Genomic DNA, 14831 nt, shown 5'->3' on the forward strand with positions numbered 1-14831 from the left:
GATTCTCTCCCGCCCTTCCCGCCCCCCCTTTCTTTCTGCCCCTTCCCCCTGGGGCGCGTGCCTTTGTTTTCGAAAAAAAAAGGGGGGGGGGGCAGTCTATCTGGCCATATAAAATGCTGGCAACCCTTGGTTGGTCCTCAGGATTTTCTTTATAAACACTTGAAACTTAGATTCCTCTTAGGGCCTCACTCCCTCTGGCCTTGTGTTCAAAACGGCTTTTGTCTTCTACAGTTACTCTGGAAATTCTGCTTTTTGAGGAACATCCCTACTGAACGTGGTATCTGGGAGCAGGAGGCTAGAGACCTCTAGACAGAACTGACCCTGGAATCCGGAGCAACTCAGGAGGCTGGGAAAAATCTACCTGTAAAACAGTCCAAATCCTCACTGTGAACTGGAAAGGAGGTGAAGATCTAAAGTCAGCAGCCTTCCTAAGCAGGTAACAAACTAAGATGAAAGGCTTTAATCAGCCACCATTTGGGATTAAGTGTATATTCTTTTGGAAATTAATGACCTGACTTGGTGGTAGCAATGTGCCTTTCCTGACAAATGGCTGCAGTGAACATTCATGCCCCAACAGGTAGAGAGGACTGAGTTTCAGACCCGACCCTTCCAATGGTCATAGTAGGGCTCAGGTTCATCCAAGAAGGAGCTTAGCTTGACAAGAGAACAGAAAACCACTGGGTTCGTCAACCTACTTGGGGCTTCTCTTGTTGAATACTATAGGAAAAGAAAAAATAACTTTCCCTTTATCTTTCTGAGTTCTTGACGGAGACCCCTCCACCCCAGGTAAAAAAAGACAAGTGAAAAAACAAAGTTCATCAACATGTGTACCTCACATATCAGGGCAGAGACCTAGGAAAACGAACTCCCCAAAGGTGGCCAAGCGGCCGTTTAAATATCATCTTCAGCTTAAGACCAAGCAAAATGGTAGAGGGAGGGCAGAGGAAGCCTGTTAGAGAAGGTTATCTGACAAGCACGGGAAATAGGGGTCTATTCCCTAGGCGTAAGTCCCGTCCTTTCTCCACTGATAACCATTCTTTTGATTCAGTCATAAGGCTCTCTCTGGTACAGACAAGGAGATTCCTCTAAGTGGAGACTGCCTTTATAAAGGTCACCCTCAGGCATGTGTGGAATTTGAGAAAAAACAGATGAACAAAGGGGAAGAAAAAGAAAAATAAGATAAAAACAGAGAGGAGGCCAATGGTTAAGAGACTCTTAAATACAGAGAACAAGCTGAGGGTTGCGGGGGGGGGGGGGGGTAAATGGGGGGAGGGCACTCTTCGAGACGAGCAATGGGTGTTGTATGTAAGAGATGAAACACTAGGCTATACTAAAGCCAAAACTACACTGTATGTTAACTAACTTGAGAATGAATCAATGAATGGAATGAATGAATGAACGAACGAGTGAGGGGGAGTGGTAAGTGTACATGTAACTGTTCCTGACAAAAGGGCAACTTCTATTCTGTCGTCAGAGCTTCTCCTGCCTTTGCAGTTTCTTACAATAAATCTTGACGCCAACAATGGCCTATTTTATGGTGCCATATTATTCTCCCCTTCAGGACCACCATGACTGAATTTGGAATAAATCACTCTCAACTGACTTACCAAAATAGTTAAAAGGCACCTAATTTAGAATTACTATTGGTAAGACACTGTGCATTTCATCCCAAGGAAGTACTGCTGAAATAGAAGCATCTAAAACCCAAAAGACATTTTAGATGTCTGTTTTCATTTGATTTACAGTTGTGAAATCGTTTCTTCCTATGGCCTGTGTAAGAAGCAAAATCTTTCAAGCCTCCTAGAAGATAAAAAGAGAACTGAAGTAAATAGGCTTTTCCTTTAAGACTAATTATTTTTAGGGGTGCCTGGCTGGCTCTGTCAGAAGAGCATGTGACTCTTGATCTCGGGCTCCTGAGTTCAAGCCCCACGTTGCACGTAGAGATTAACCCATTTAGAAATGAGCAGGGTTTTTTTAAAGTTTAATTTGAAGAGGCCAAACTTCCATACAAATAACCATCTTCACAAATCACACAAATCAAATCAATAATGTTTATAATACACTCATTAGAATATAGAAAACAAATTGCCTAAAAGGATGCTAGTAAAAACTTCAAAATTGGTAAATAACTTCTACCCAAAGAGAAAAACTCCTTTTTCCCTAATGGGAAATATGCCAATGGTAAAAGAGGATTTTTTTTTTTTTTTTTTTTTAACTAAAATAAAGTACAAGGTAGTTTCATGTTTGCTTGGTTCTTAGGCTGGGATTTTTCCCCTACTTCTGTAATAGTCAAGTAAAATACTTGCATAAACTCATATATATACGATACTTTTAGAACCCTTATTTCAACTGAATCCCAAGGTAAAATTCAAGCAGGAGAAAACTGCAGTGAGGGGTTATAAAAAAGTAATTAAAAAAAGCTTTTTAAAATATTTATGAGATGGGGCGCCTGGGTGGCGCAGTTGGTTAAGCGTCCGACTTCAGCCAGGTCACGATCTCGCGGTCCGTGAGTTCGAGCCCCGCGTCAGGCTCTGGGCGGATGGCTCGGAGCCTGGAGCCTGTTTCGGATTCTGTGTCTCCCTCTCTCTCTGCCCCTCCCCCGTTCATGCTCTCTCTCTGTCCCAAAAATAAATAAACGTTGGAAAAAAAAATATTTATGAGAGAGCGAGAGCACATGCATGTGAGCAACTGGGGGAGGGGCAGAGGATCCAAAGCAAGCTCCACACTGACAGCAGAAAGCCCCATAAGGGACTCTAACTCCAAAACTGTGACATCATGACCTGAGACAAAGTCAGACACGTAACCGACAGAGCCACTCAGCGGCCCTCAAAAAGATATTTTTAAAAAAATCTTTTTAACCTTTATTTTTGAGAGAGAGACAGAATGAGAGGTGGGAAGGGGCAGAGACAGAGAGGGAGACACAGAATCCGAAGCAGGCTCCAGGCTCTGAGCTGTCAGCACAGAGCCCGAAGTGGGGCTCGAACTCACGAACTGTGAGACAATGACCCGAGTAGAAGTCAGATGCTTAGCCAACTGTGAGCCACCCAGCAGCCCCAAGAAGTCATTTTTTTTATTAATTACTTGGCCTTGCTTTGTAGATGCTATTCAAGCAATCCATCCAATGTGGTGGACTACTAGCCACTTAAAAAGCGGCCACTTCGATGTGCTCTTACTGCCAAACGTACACCAGACAGCAGCACCTGGGTGGCTCAGTCGGTTAAGCATCCGACTCTGGATTTTGGCTCAGGTCACGAAGTCACAGTTTGTCAGTTCAAGCCCCGTGACGGGCTCAGGCTCCAAGCTCCGCAATGACGGTGTGGAGACCTGCTTGGGATCCTCTCTCTCTGCCCCTCCCCCACTCGTGCACGCTCTCAAAATCAATAAAAAAACAAAAAAACCACACCAGATTACAAAGACTGTTTGAAATAACATGAAATATTTCATAATTTATGTGGACTTGCTACTGAAATATTATGTTGTACATACTAAAAAATCTAATTTCACTTTTTAACGTAAGAAATTTAATATATCTAGCTTGTGTTGTATTTTTATTGGGCAGCGCAGCCTTAGAAACTCATCAGAGAAGATGAGTTTTAATTTTTTTTATTAAGAATCTCTCCATGCAATGTGGGGGTCATGCTGCCAACCCTGAGGTCAAGAGTCACATGCTCCATGGCCTGAGCCAGCCAGGCACTCGGAGAGAATAATTTTCTAAAAGGAAAAAAAAAAGGCCTTTCCTTGTGGTAACTCTACGTGGGTGAACACGTGTGTTTGGACGTTGTGCACAAACTCCGGACACACAGGTACAAACCATCTGCAGCTGCTGCCTGGGTGTCATGGACGTCTGCCTGTACTTTGGAGGTCACGCTAATTCTCCGGGCTTTCCTCTCAATTGTGCAAGGGTCTGATGAGTCTGCATGAAAAGAAGCAAAGCCAGTAGGAAAGGGATTAAAGCCGTTCATGAGAAGAGTGGACAGGCTCCCAAGGATCTGTCATGGGACACGCACACTTGAATAGTTACCCTATGACTTCATGTCAGCGTCCGCGCTCAGATCAGGGTGCGTGCCCGATTTCATACTGCTTCGACAACCTATGTAGAACCGTGGCTCTTTTGAGCTTTTCCAGCCTCTACAATTACTTGGGAGTAAATGTCTCATTTCACCACTTTGCCACTTTCCTGGTGTAAACTCGGTGAGAGTAATTAAAGGTCCACGTGAAGGCAAAATTTGGGAGGGGATACTTGAGCCAACGGCCTGATTAAGCAACAGTTCTTAGAAAATCATGGGTTGAAAGCACATGATCTGTAAGGCTGGCCGAAGAATCCATTACAGTAATAACAGTAAGCTACAGTACTTCATAATTAATAAGAAGAGCAGTGATTGAAAAATCAGCACCAACTGAGAGCAGTACGGACTGCAGGCATCCCTTGCTAGAACACTGTTTCTGTGAATGCACACCTTATTCGGAAGCAGTCCTTTGTGTTATCTGCCCTTAGAAACCAAAGAAGGATCTTGGCATTTTCTGATTAGTTCTGAGCCCACAGGCAATCCCCTAGTATGATCCACCTTTGGAAATTACTGCCCCTGAATCCTAAGCCTGGTGCCTAGGTATTTACTCCACTATCAGCGTAAACAAAAGCAGACTAAATGGTCTCCTTAGGCTCCAAAGAATACTATAAACTTCTATTTCTTAAGCTTCTAAAGCACTTTTATAGTGTCATATGCTTACTACTCTCATAGACTCTTAGGACAGCCATGTAAAATACATAAACTAATGAGGATTTGGACTGATCGCCTCTCCGGTGCACAGACTAGACCTGAACAAGGTCAGGTGGCCGCAATAAGCAGGACCAGGGCTCAAATCATGGGATGACAAGGTCAGTGCTCTCACCGCTGTGTTACCGATGAAAGGTTGGGGAGGACTTTCTAAGGCAGCTGAGAAGCTTACATGTACATGGAATTGCTTCACGACAAAGTTCAGTCCAAAAAGGGTTCTTGGTCTCCTTTTTCCTTAGGTTTCTTTTTCTTCCTTGAGATACAGAATCCAAAGGCAGGCTCCAGGCCCCGAACTGTCAGCACAGAGCCCGATGCTGGGCTCGAAGCCACGAACCGCAAACTCATGACCGGAGCAGAAGTCAGATGCTTAACAGACTGAGACACCCAGGCGCCCTTCATTCTCTTTTTATTATCATACTTACTATTCAGATAAACATCCATATTCCACTTGGATTTATACGTGTAAGAATGCCAAGACATTTGTTTTAGCCAATAAACCAATTCTGTCAGTTATTTACATTTTATCTTAAGTGGCACTGCAAGAAAATCTACCTTAAAGTACATAAATGTTTTTGAGAAGAGGCCAATTTAGTTTTTGAAATGTGAACGCTTAGAAGACAACACACCTGACCTCATAGAGAAAACCAAACAGCTTCTGATTTCAGCTTAGGTCATGATCTCATGGTTCCTGAGATCGAGCCCTGAGTCAGGCTCCGTGCTATCCATCACATTTCATTACAACTGTCTCCTCTCTCTGCCTCTCCCCCAGGTGTGCGTGTGTGTGCTCTCTCTCTCTCAAAATAAACGCACGGTTCACCTTTTGTTTTTTTTTAGTAAGTTGAAAAACTACAAGGTAGGGTACATAACAGGAAACTATTCTACCAGTGCCATTGTATGTTCTCAGCAACAGTATACCTAATGAAAGCTCAATCGGATTTCTCAAGTAGAAATTCATTTCTAGTGAGGATGTTAGTTTTCTAGTCTACTTTGTATTAAAACTGTATGTAGGGGCGCCTGGATTTAAGCATCCGACTTCGGCTCGGGTCATGATCTCCCGGTCCGTGAGTTCGAGCCCCGCGTCGGGCTCTGCTGACAGCTCAGAGTCTGGAACCTGTTTTGGATTCTCTGTCTCCCGCTCTCTCTCTCTGCCCCTCCCCTATTCGCACTCTGTCCCTCTCTGTCTCAAAAATAAATAAACGTTAACAGAAAAAACAAATGTATGTAGACTAGGATAAGCCACTTGGGGTAAGCGTCAGGGAGCATCAAGCATCTATCTGAACGATCCATATATCTACTGACTATTGGATACATACTTTAGAAGTTGACTGCAGTTGGAATTTAATTACAGCTCACTGTGAAGACTACTCAAAGCTGCAAGGAATACAGCCGCCTTAGTAAAGGTACTTAGAGTCACATGAAGCTGGATATTACGGCATCCTAACGATATTCCTAGCTGAGTAGTCCAGCAAAACAGGAGCTTCGCACCTCAAGTATATGCTGTTGGTCTCCAAGGCAGAGGCACAATGACCTGTCTGCAACACCGATATGACCACTGCTAGAACACTCTTTCGGGCTCCTGGCAGCTGACCTACCACGTGACGTCAAGACATTTTCCTCATTTCTTTGTGAGTGTTTAAGGTAAAACTTAGTGCAATACACATACCGTAAGCGTGCCATCTGAGTACTTTTGAAAATTGCATATACACCTCAATAATCCGAATCCCTATCAAGACATTACCATTAGCCCATAAAATCCTCCCATGCCTTTTCCCAGGTAATCCCCAACCTCCACTCCCAGAGACCAAAGCTGTTCTGTTTTTTAATATAAACTAATTTAGTGTATGAATTGCAGCATGTAAACAGAATCATACAGTATGTATTCTTTTGGATTTGCTTTATTTCTTTCAGCATTATGTTGCTTAGGTTCCTGCACGTGGTGTGTGAAAAGAGTTGATTCGTGTTGCTGACTAGTATTCCCTCATGTGAATACAGCACAGTCGGATTATCCACTCACCTGCTGAGGGCCACTTGGGCTATTCCCAGTGTTTGCTCAATTTGAACACATTCGCTATGAATCTTCTACTACAAGCCACTTTGTGGACATGGTTTTAAATTCCGTTGGATAAATTTTTAGAAGTAGAGTTGATGATGGGCTACAGGGCAGGTGAATCAAGGTGTGCTTTTACAAGAAACGGTCACCCCATCTTTAACTTTTACTAGAAATGTAAGAATTCTGATCGCTCTACATTCTCATTAATGTTTTAGACCTCGTTCTTTAGGAATCTAAGGATTTGAATTTGCGTTTTGTTAATGTCTATTCAAGTTGAGCGTTTTCATGTGTTTACTAGGCCATTTATATATGTTTGTGAAGTGTTGACTCAAATGTTTTGATCTTCGTAAAACTGGATTGCCTTTTAAGTTTTTTTTCCCAACGTTTATTTTTGAGAGAGAGTATGTGCGCGTGTGCCTGAGCACGTGGGGGAGGAGGAGAGAGACAGAGGATCCCAAGCAGGCTCTATGCTGACAGCAGAGAGCCGGATGCAGGGCTTGAACTCACAAACTGTGAGATCATGACCTGAGCCAAAATCAGACGCTTAAGCAACTGAGCCACCCAGATAGATGCCCATGGCTTGTCTTGTTATTACTGTGCTATAGAGGTTCTTGATACATTCTAGATACCACTTTTTTTTTTTAACCAGGTATGTTTTCAATATGTCCTCCCAGTCCATGGCTTGCCTTTTCACTTTCTTCACAGTGCGTCTTGAAAAGCAGAAATGTTCAACTTGAACGAAGGCCAGTGTACCAACTATTCATGCTGTGTTGCTCAAAATTCTTCGCTAAACCCAAGTTGCAAGTATATGTTAGGTTTTGTTCTGGAATCTCTGTAATTTAGCACTGACACTTACATTATGTATGACCCATCTTAGATTTCTGTGTACAGTAAGAGGTAAGGATCAAAACTGGGTTATTTTTCCATATGGTTAACCAGGTTCTTGAATGAGTTGCTGGAAAGACTTCCCTTTCTCCCTTCACTGCTTTGGTGCTTTTGTCAAAATCGGGCAGTGTAAGTGAGGGTCTCTATCTGGGCTCTCCATTATTCTCTATCTACTTTTTATCCCTATGCCATTAACATACTACGATGACTGTAGCTTTATATTAAGTCCTGAAATTAGGGCTAAGACTTCCAATCACATTCTTTTTAGAGATTGTTTTGAGGACTCTAGGTCTTAGGCAATAAGGTATGAATTTCAGAATCAGTTTGTTACTTTTGCCCAGTACAGTTAAAATGGGTGTAAGTACAAATGACTAGGGGAAGAATAAGTTTCCCACTTGTGATTTAACTGCAGACATGGTGTAATACCCTAATTTCTTCTGGCAATGTTTTGTAGTTTTCAACATCTATCACTGGTGTTGAATTTATTTCTCATTTTTGACTTGTTTGCTGGTACATAAAAATAGGGTTCTTGTAGATTCACCTTCCGTCCCAAGACCTTGTTAAAGGCAGTTATTAGTTCTAATAGTTGTGTTTTAGTCTCCTTATAGCTGGAATAGGGGCTGACTTTTGTCAGATGCTTTTCCTATATCTAGTAAAAGGAGCATGAACTTTTTCTCCTTTACTGACAGCACATTCCTGAGCTAAAAGAAACTTGGTCATGATCCATTATCCTTTCTATATATTGTGAAAATTACGTTTTTTTTTTTTTTTTTTTTGGTTTAAATTAAGGAGGGGGTATTGATGTGTAATTCTGGTTTTTTTTTTTTCTAGGGGTGTGGGGGGTGGTGAATAGATAATACCTTTATCAGGTTTTGGAATCAAGGCTCTGCTGATGACACCCAAAACAAACAAAAAACTGAGAAGCTATCTTTCCTCATCTATTTTCTCAAAAAATTTGCATAAGGTTGGTAGTATCTTTTCCTTAAATGTTTGACAGAATTCAAGTACCAATGAAACCATCTGGGTATAGAGTTAATGGATTCAAATTCTTTAATAGACAGCTATTAATATATCCTGTATCATCTTGTTGTCAGTTTTGGTAGATGTGTCCATTTCATATAAAGTTCTGAGTTTATTGGCATAAAGATGTTGATCACATTCCCTTATTATGTTAATGGATAACCATTATTTCTCTTACTATTTTGATAATTTGTGTTCTTTCTATATTTACCTTTCAATCTCCTTGACTTTATTCTTTCCTAAAGGTGGAATTTTAGGTAACTGATCATTAACCTTCATGGCTTGAGTGTGTCTTCACAAATTTCCTTCTAAACACTGCTCAAAGAATTTGGCCTTCCCTGGCATGCATGGGTGGCTCAGTGGGTTAAGCATCCGATTTTGGCTTAGGTCATGATCTCACAGTTCGTGGTTTGAGCCCCACATCTGGATCTGTGCTGACAGCTCAGAGCCTGCTTTGATTCTGTGTCTCCCTCTGCCCCTCATCTGTCTGTCTCTTTCTTAAAAATAAATTCACATGAAAAAGTAAATTAAGGAAGGTAGGGGCGCCTGGGTGGCTCAGTCGGTTGAGCATCCAACTTCGGCTCCGCTCATGACATCACGGTTTATGAGTTCCAGCCGTGCGTCGGGCTCTGTGCTGACAGCTGGGAGCCTGCTCCCGATTCTGTGTCCGCCCGCCCCGGCTTGTGCTCTCTCTCTTTCAAAAATGAATCAACATACATACATAATTAATTAAGGAAGGCCAACTTCTTGTTTTTTTTTTTTAAAGAGAGGTAGAGCTTTAATGCCCAGCTCCCGGGAGATAACCACTAAAATCTTGAAATTTCCCCAAGCAATAAGGAGTGTCTCTGTTATTTGCGGTGGGCCCTTGAGACCACACCAGAGATGGCTCGTGGTGGACACACTGCTCACCAACTTGGTGGCTATTTCCAGATTAACAACTTGTCAATGCATTCTGTTACATAGGGTGATTCTTTGGTAACAGCCCTTGGATCCATTAACTGAAGTCTGTTGGATTACCAATAGGTAAGACTTCTTTAGTAGATACTCAGGCAACACCGAGTTTAAAGAGACCCATATATATCATTGATGACTTTATCCATTTAGATTAAAAATGTAACTCAGTGGCTTTCAACTTGAAACTGTACAGAATGTTGTCACAGTGCCAAACCTGATACTTGGTAGTCATCCACTACATACATACATAGAAAGCTATTCAACTAAAATCAAGGTAACGTTATTTAGCACAGAATTTATACATTACCTCCTGAGTAGGGAGTCTAACAAGATTTGTAAATATTCTACTGGTCATTTAAAAAAAGGCATTCTCAGGGTGCCTGGGGGGCTCAGTCAGTTGAGCGACGGATTCTGGGCCAGGTCATGATCTGACAGTTTGTGGGTGCAAGCCCCAGGTCGGGCTCTGCACTAACAGCACAGAGCCTGCTTCGGACTGGCTATCTCCCTCTCTCAAAAGTAAATATGGAAAAAAAAAATTAGGGGCGCCTGCTTGGCTCAGTAGCTTAAGCATCTGACTTCAGCTGAGGTCATGGTCTTGTGATCTGTGGCCTCAAGCCTGTCCGTGTGGAGTCTGCTTCAGCTCCTCTTTCTGCCCCTTCCTCACTCGAGCTCTCTCAAAAAAGAAACATTAAAAAATAAATAAATGAAACACCTCATCCCTAACTTAAGAAGCTTAGATCTACAACTCCAACTTTGCATTCTCAGGTAAGACCTTTCAAGTTCTCATTATTTTAGAAGAAGGATTACAGTTAGGATCTAAACTAGGATCCTAGAGTTTAGGATTACAGTTATGACAGAGGTAAGTCATTTTACGATGTTAGCTATATATTGTTTCACTTAAAAAAATTAAATGGTATATCCCGCTTAATGACCTTTGACAACAATTCCAGAAGTCACTAATTTGTAGTGCCTTTGAGAAATTAAAATATGGGGGACACGTGGCACAGTAGTATCGCTATGGTAACTTTTTTTGTGCTGAAAAGTTAATCTTGCTCACGGAAATTTCTTCAGCTAAACATTCTGATACTTATTTCTCTGTTTGTGGCATTTCCCTACTCACCTTTTTTAGATGGCTTGGGTGGTACAACTGGGCCAGGTTCTATGTTGTCATAAAAATTATTCATGGCTTTTGGATCAAAGTTTCCTATAAAGAAAATAAAATCACCATATGCATTTAGGGCTCTTGTTCCTATTTGGCTTTTTTGTTAAAGAATATATAGAAATAAAATATGTAAGAAGGGAAACTTTTCCAGGGTTCAAAACTCCTATCCTCTTTCCACTGAACATGTTTTCCTGATCACTGTGAGAAAAGACCCAAGCAAACTACCCCATCAGTGTTGATCAACAAACCATCACCTGAAGGGATATTTTTCTAACTGCAAAGCTACTCTCTTGCAGGAGGATTATGTATGTGACACACGTAGGGGAGGTCAATGAGGAAAAAGGATGGCTGAACTATTTTGCGTTACTCTGGATTTTAATGAACAAACCGTGAGAAAGAAGGTATCTTTCATGCCATTCATGGTTTACCTTAACAAGTTACCCACGATAAAGTAAACTGTGGAAGAAGTGAAACAGAAATGTACAAAGAGGAATCAAGTTACCGTAGCAGCGGCTCACAGCTTTCTTATCTTGAAGAAAAGGAGAATACTGAATGGTGCCTACAGATTTATCCAAGATAATAAGGTGCCAATTTCAGAGTAATAAAGACGACAATCCCTGAGAATTTTGTCTTGCTACAAAATTTTCAACTCTCTCAGGATGTTCACTCCCTGGCCTAGTGTCTATTTCAGCCCCACCTCCTGCCATGAGTCCTCCAAGGTGGGTTGGGATCCACTGTCAGCTTTGGGTCCCGCTTCGACTTCTGCAAACCTATCACCGTAATCTGCTCGTTCTGCGCGATTGCAATGAAGGTTCAAAACTACTCTGCTTATGAGGTACAGAGAATGCTGTAGGGCACTGACAATTCAAATATATTGGCTGTCTTGATGTCTAGACATTATTTTGCCCCCACGAAAGTTTTCCAACATTGAAGTTTTTCTGGAGTACGGAAGAGGAGCATTCAGTATAAAATGGATATATTTGGACCCCTTATGAAAGGGGATTTAGAAACACTTCAGTACCAAAGAGAGCTGTGTGTGGCCCAATGAAGACCAAAAACCCAGCTCTTTGCTTCTAAAACCTTACTAGTGCTTTCCCTTGCAGGTTTTATCACAAATGCGTTTTCGCATTTGGAAGACAAACGAAAGCCACAATGCTGTAAGATGCTGCCTATGTATTTCCTCAATTAAGTTACAGCTGATGTTTTAATTTCTAGGTCTCATAAGGCTTACTACAAATGTCCCAACCAACCGTTTGAGTGTGCCTCGTTCTGCTTCAAAAAAACACCCAAGCAAAAAACATGGACGTAGTCTTTCAAAACAGTGACAATACTTAGTATCCACCCCCCATACCACGCACAGCAATTCTTCCAGTGCTTAAAGCAAGGAGTCTCTAGGATTACCTTTGGGGGAAAAGTGAAGGGTAGGGGACCAGGCTGTGCACCTTTCACATTCAAATTTGCTTCTATTCAGACTGTTCCCTATCTTTTACATCTTGCCTAAACACGGCAACAGGGTACGTTATTATAATACTCTTAAAACATAGTAGAAGCTCTCTTAGCTGCCCTAATTAAGAAAAGGAAGTGGTGGTAAAAGGGGAGGGGCTGAATCAGACCTCGTAAGAAAAACGACTTGTCGCCTTCCATGTTGGCACAAGACTTTAGTGTGTGTGGACTAACAAGTTTTCTATGGTCCGTCTTACATAAACTGTACACCTCTAAGGTCCCCCAGGGGAATGGGCCAACTCTTTCTCGTGTAAGGTCCGGGGAATAAACGTGTCAGGCTTTGCGGACCTGTGACAGTCTGGAGGCAGCCCTCACCTGTGCTGCAGAAGCACAAAAGCAGCCCCAAACACCATGTCAACAACAGAGTGTGACCGTGTGCCACCAGAACCACCAAAAGAGGCGGCAGGCTACTGCGCCGAACGCTGAATCTACAATTTTGTCTTATTTTGAGTAATGGAAGAGAATCCTCTGAGGTTTTTATGACTTATCCCCTTAACCCTGGGCAGTTTTCACCCGTAACTAGCTCGCAGACCTCCTCCTGCCTTTTTTCTTTTTGTAGTGATCTGCCTTTGGTTTTTTTTATAGGAAGAGCAGATCCTCCTGCGTTCATGTGAGCTCAAGAAAGAATAGAGAAATACAGGAAATGGCATATACAGGCGAGGGAAAGGGCACGACTAACTCCCGCGGAGCAGACCGTTCAACTGCTACAAGCAACAGGACAGGCACAGGCCGGTGTGTGGCCTCCCGCTCAGGAGTGCGCAGCGGCTGCGGACTCGGAGCAGGTATCTCGTGGGGGGAATGAACACCTCCGGCCCGGGGAGCTGGGTACACGAGAGTCAGTTAAGAGAGCTTCTACCTAATACAATTCTATAAAAGAGCCAAACCAGAAAAGAACCTCAAAATCCAGAAAGTATAAAACGTAGTTGGATGTTTTCATGTGATGGATACACAAAAAGGACATGGAATTTCTTTTAAAACTGAGGAATCAGATAGTCGGATACCTGATTCCCGATTTTTACAGATACTTTCGATGAGTAACACATCAATCGAGTAAGTTTTATAATTAAGACCCATCAATATCAAATATTCACAGTAAAGGACTAAAACAGGAGAAACGCAGAGTAACAACACGGAACAGTCTAAACGATAAGAACTTAATGATGAAACTGCCCAAGTAAAACTATCTTGGATCCCCCAAAGGTATGGCCATGGAGCAGAGGGATCTCTTTACCAGGATTATAATGGATAAAAACTCTCTCTTAAATCTGTGAAACCAAAATGATGGCTATTTAAGCAGCTTAACACACCACACTATTACTTATGGTTTACCAAATAATCAAGTCTATACCTCTAGATTGAAGGAGGTCAACTTCTTTCAGTGTACAGTCAACATTTATCTGGAGTTGTCTGTTCATGCTTCTCAATCTTGTCATTTCCTCAGGCTAGTAAGAAAGGACCCAAAATAGCAATTGTGGGAAAGTCATTATCAAGCCCAACATTTAAGAACTGCTATTCACGTTAATCGTTCTGACTGGTTATTACCAAGAATATGGCCTTAGTCCAAAAGAGGGCACGCTGAAGAAGTCCTAAACGCTGAAAGGAACAGTCAGGTAAAATGGGGACATCAGTATGGCCACATAAACACAAAACGTGCATTGTAATCACAGAGCATGGTAAGGGAAGCTATGAGGACCAATCTGTAAAACAAGCAATGTCCACGATTGTAGTCTCGTCCAGGCTTGTAGAAATGACAACAGTACTAAGTTAAATTAATGTGGAGTGTCAGACACTGTTCACCAGAGGTTTCTTACTCGTTCCTCACCACCATCTTCCAGGGCAAGCATCGCCAGTTTATAAATGAGGAAGGCGATGCCCCACGAAGACCTAAAACTTTTCCAAGGTTATCAAAGAAAGGAAGTGGTAGAACCAGGATTTAAACACACTTTTTCTCCTACATCAAACAAGTGGGCTCCACTCTGCCTCCAACTTCCTTTCCTTCTTCATTGACTTCCAGCCCAACCTACTCCCCCCTTAGGCGTTTCAGGGGCATACATGAGACAAACGTAAAGAATGCTCTATTATGAGACAAATGTAAAGAATGCTCTATTCTTCAGTTCAAGTTTTCTGGAAGACTTGACTTCCTCTGGCCTTCTAAGGTTCTTTACATATATACAGGAAAAAAATAATTGAGGTTTTAAATTCCAGAGGCATAGGGACTAAAGCGTTCACCACAGCCCAGATATTAACTCAGTTACTAATGTGCTTTGAGCTATATACGGTAAAAGATGAATATCTGTTAGGACAGAAGTTGTTAGAAACCTGTATTTTTCTACACACCATGTTAATAGAAGAGTCAAGAAAAATGAGCAAAAAGGCTCTCCATTTACAATAATACAAGCTCTCACACTGGAGGTGTTCTCGGAATAAGTGGGACTGCCCCTTAAATTCGCGAGTATGAAACCTTTGAAATAAGGGATAGAAC

The 14831-nt window shown here is 42.0% G+C and overlaps 1 protein-coding gene across 7 annotated transcripts in view; it reads right to left on the reverse strand.

Moving 5' to 3' along the window:
• TAB3 (TGF-beta activated kinase 1 (MAP3K7) binding protein 3) overlaps positions 1 to 14831 on the reverse strand; it is an 87417-nt gene that overhangs the window by 5028 nt on the left and 67558 nt on the right. For 3 of the 7 annotated variants that reach the window (XM_040468896.1, XM_040468894.1, XM_040468895.1), the window contains 3 exons: positions 13698 to 13791; positions 10805 to 10888; positions 3812 to 3913 (listed from right to left, as the gene is read on the reverse strand). The exons of 1 other annotated variant lie outside the window; for it this stretch is intronic. In XM_040468896.1, the coding sequence (XP_040324830.1) occupies positions 3812 to 3913; positions 10805 to 10888; positions 13698 to 13791 (280 nt within the window). Of the gene's footprint in view, positions 1 to 3811; positions 3914 to 10804; positions 10889 to 13697; positions 13792 to 14831 lie in introns of those variants that run through there. 3 more of the 7 variants (XM_040468897.1, XR_005788254.1, XR_005788255.1) reach the window with 3 other exon arrangements.

The sequence above is a fragment of the Herpailurus yagouaroundi genome, unplaced genomic scaffold (assembly GCF_014898765.1).
Source record: "Herpailurus yagouaroundi ecotype Mexico unplaced genomic scaffold, PumYag 67793, whole genome shotgun sequence".
Classification (NCBI taxonomy): Eukaryota; Metazoa; Chordata; class Mammalia; order Carnivora; family Felidae; genus Herpailurus; species Herpailurus yagouaroundi.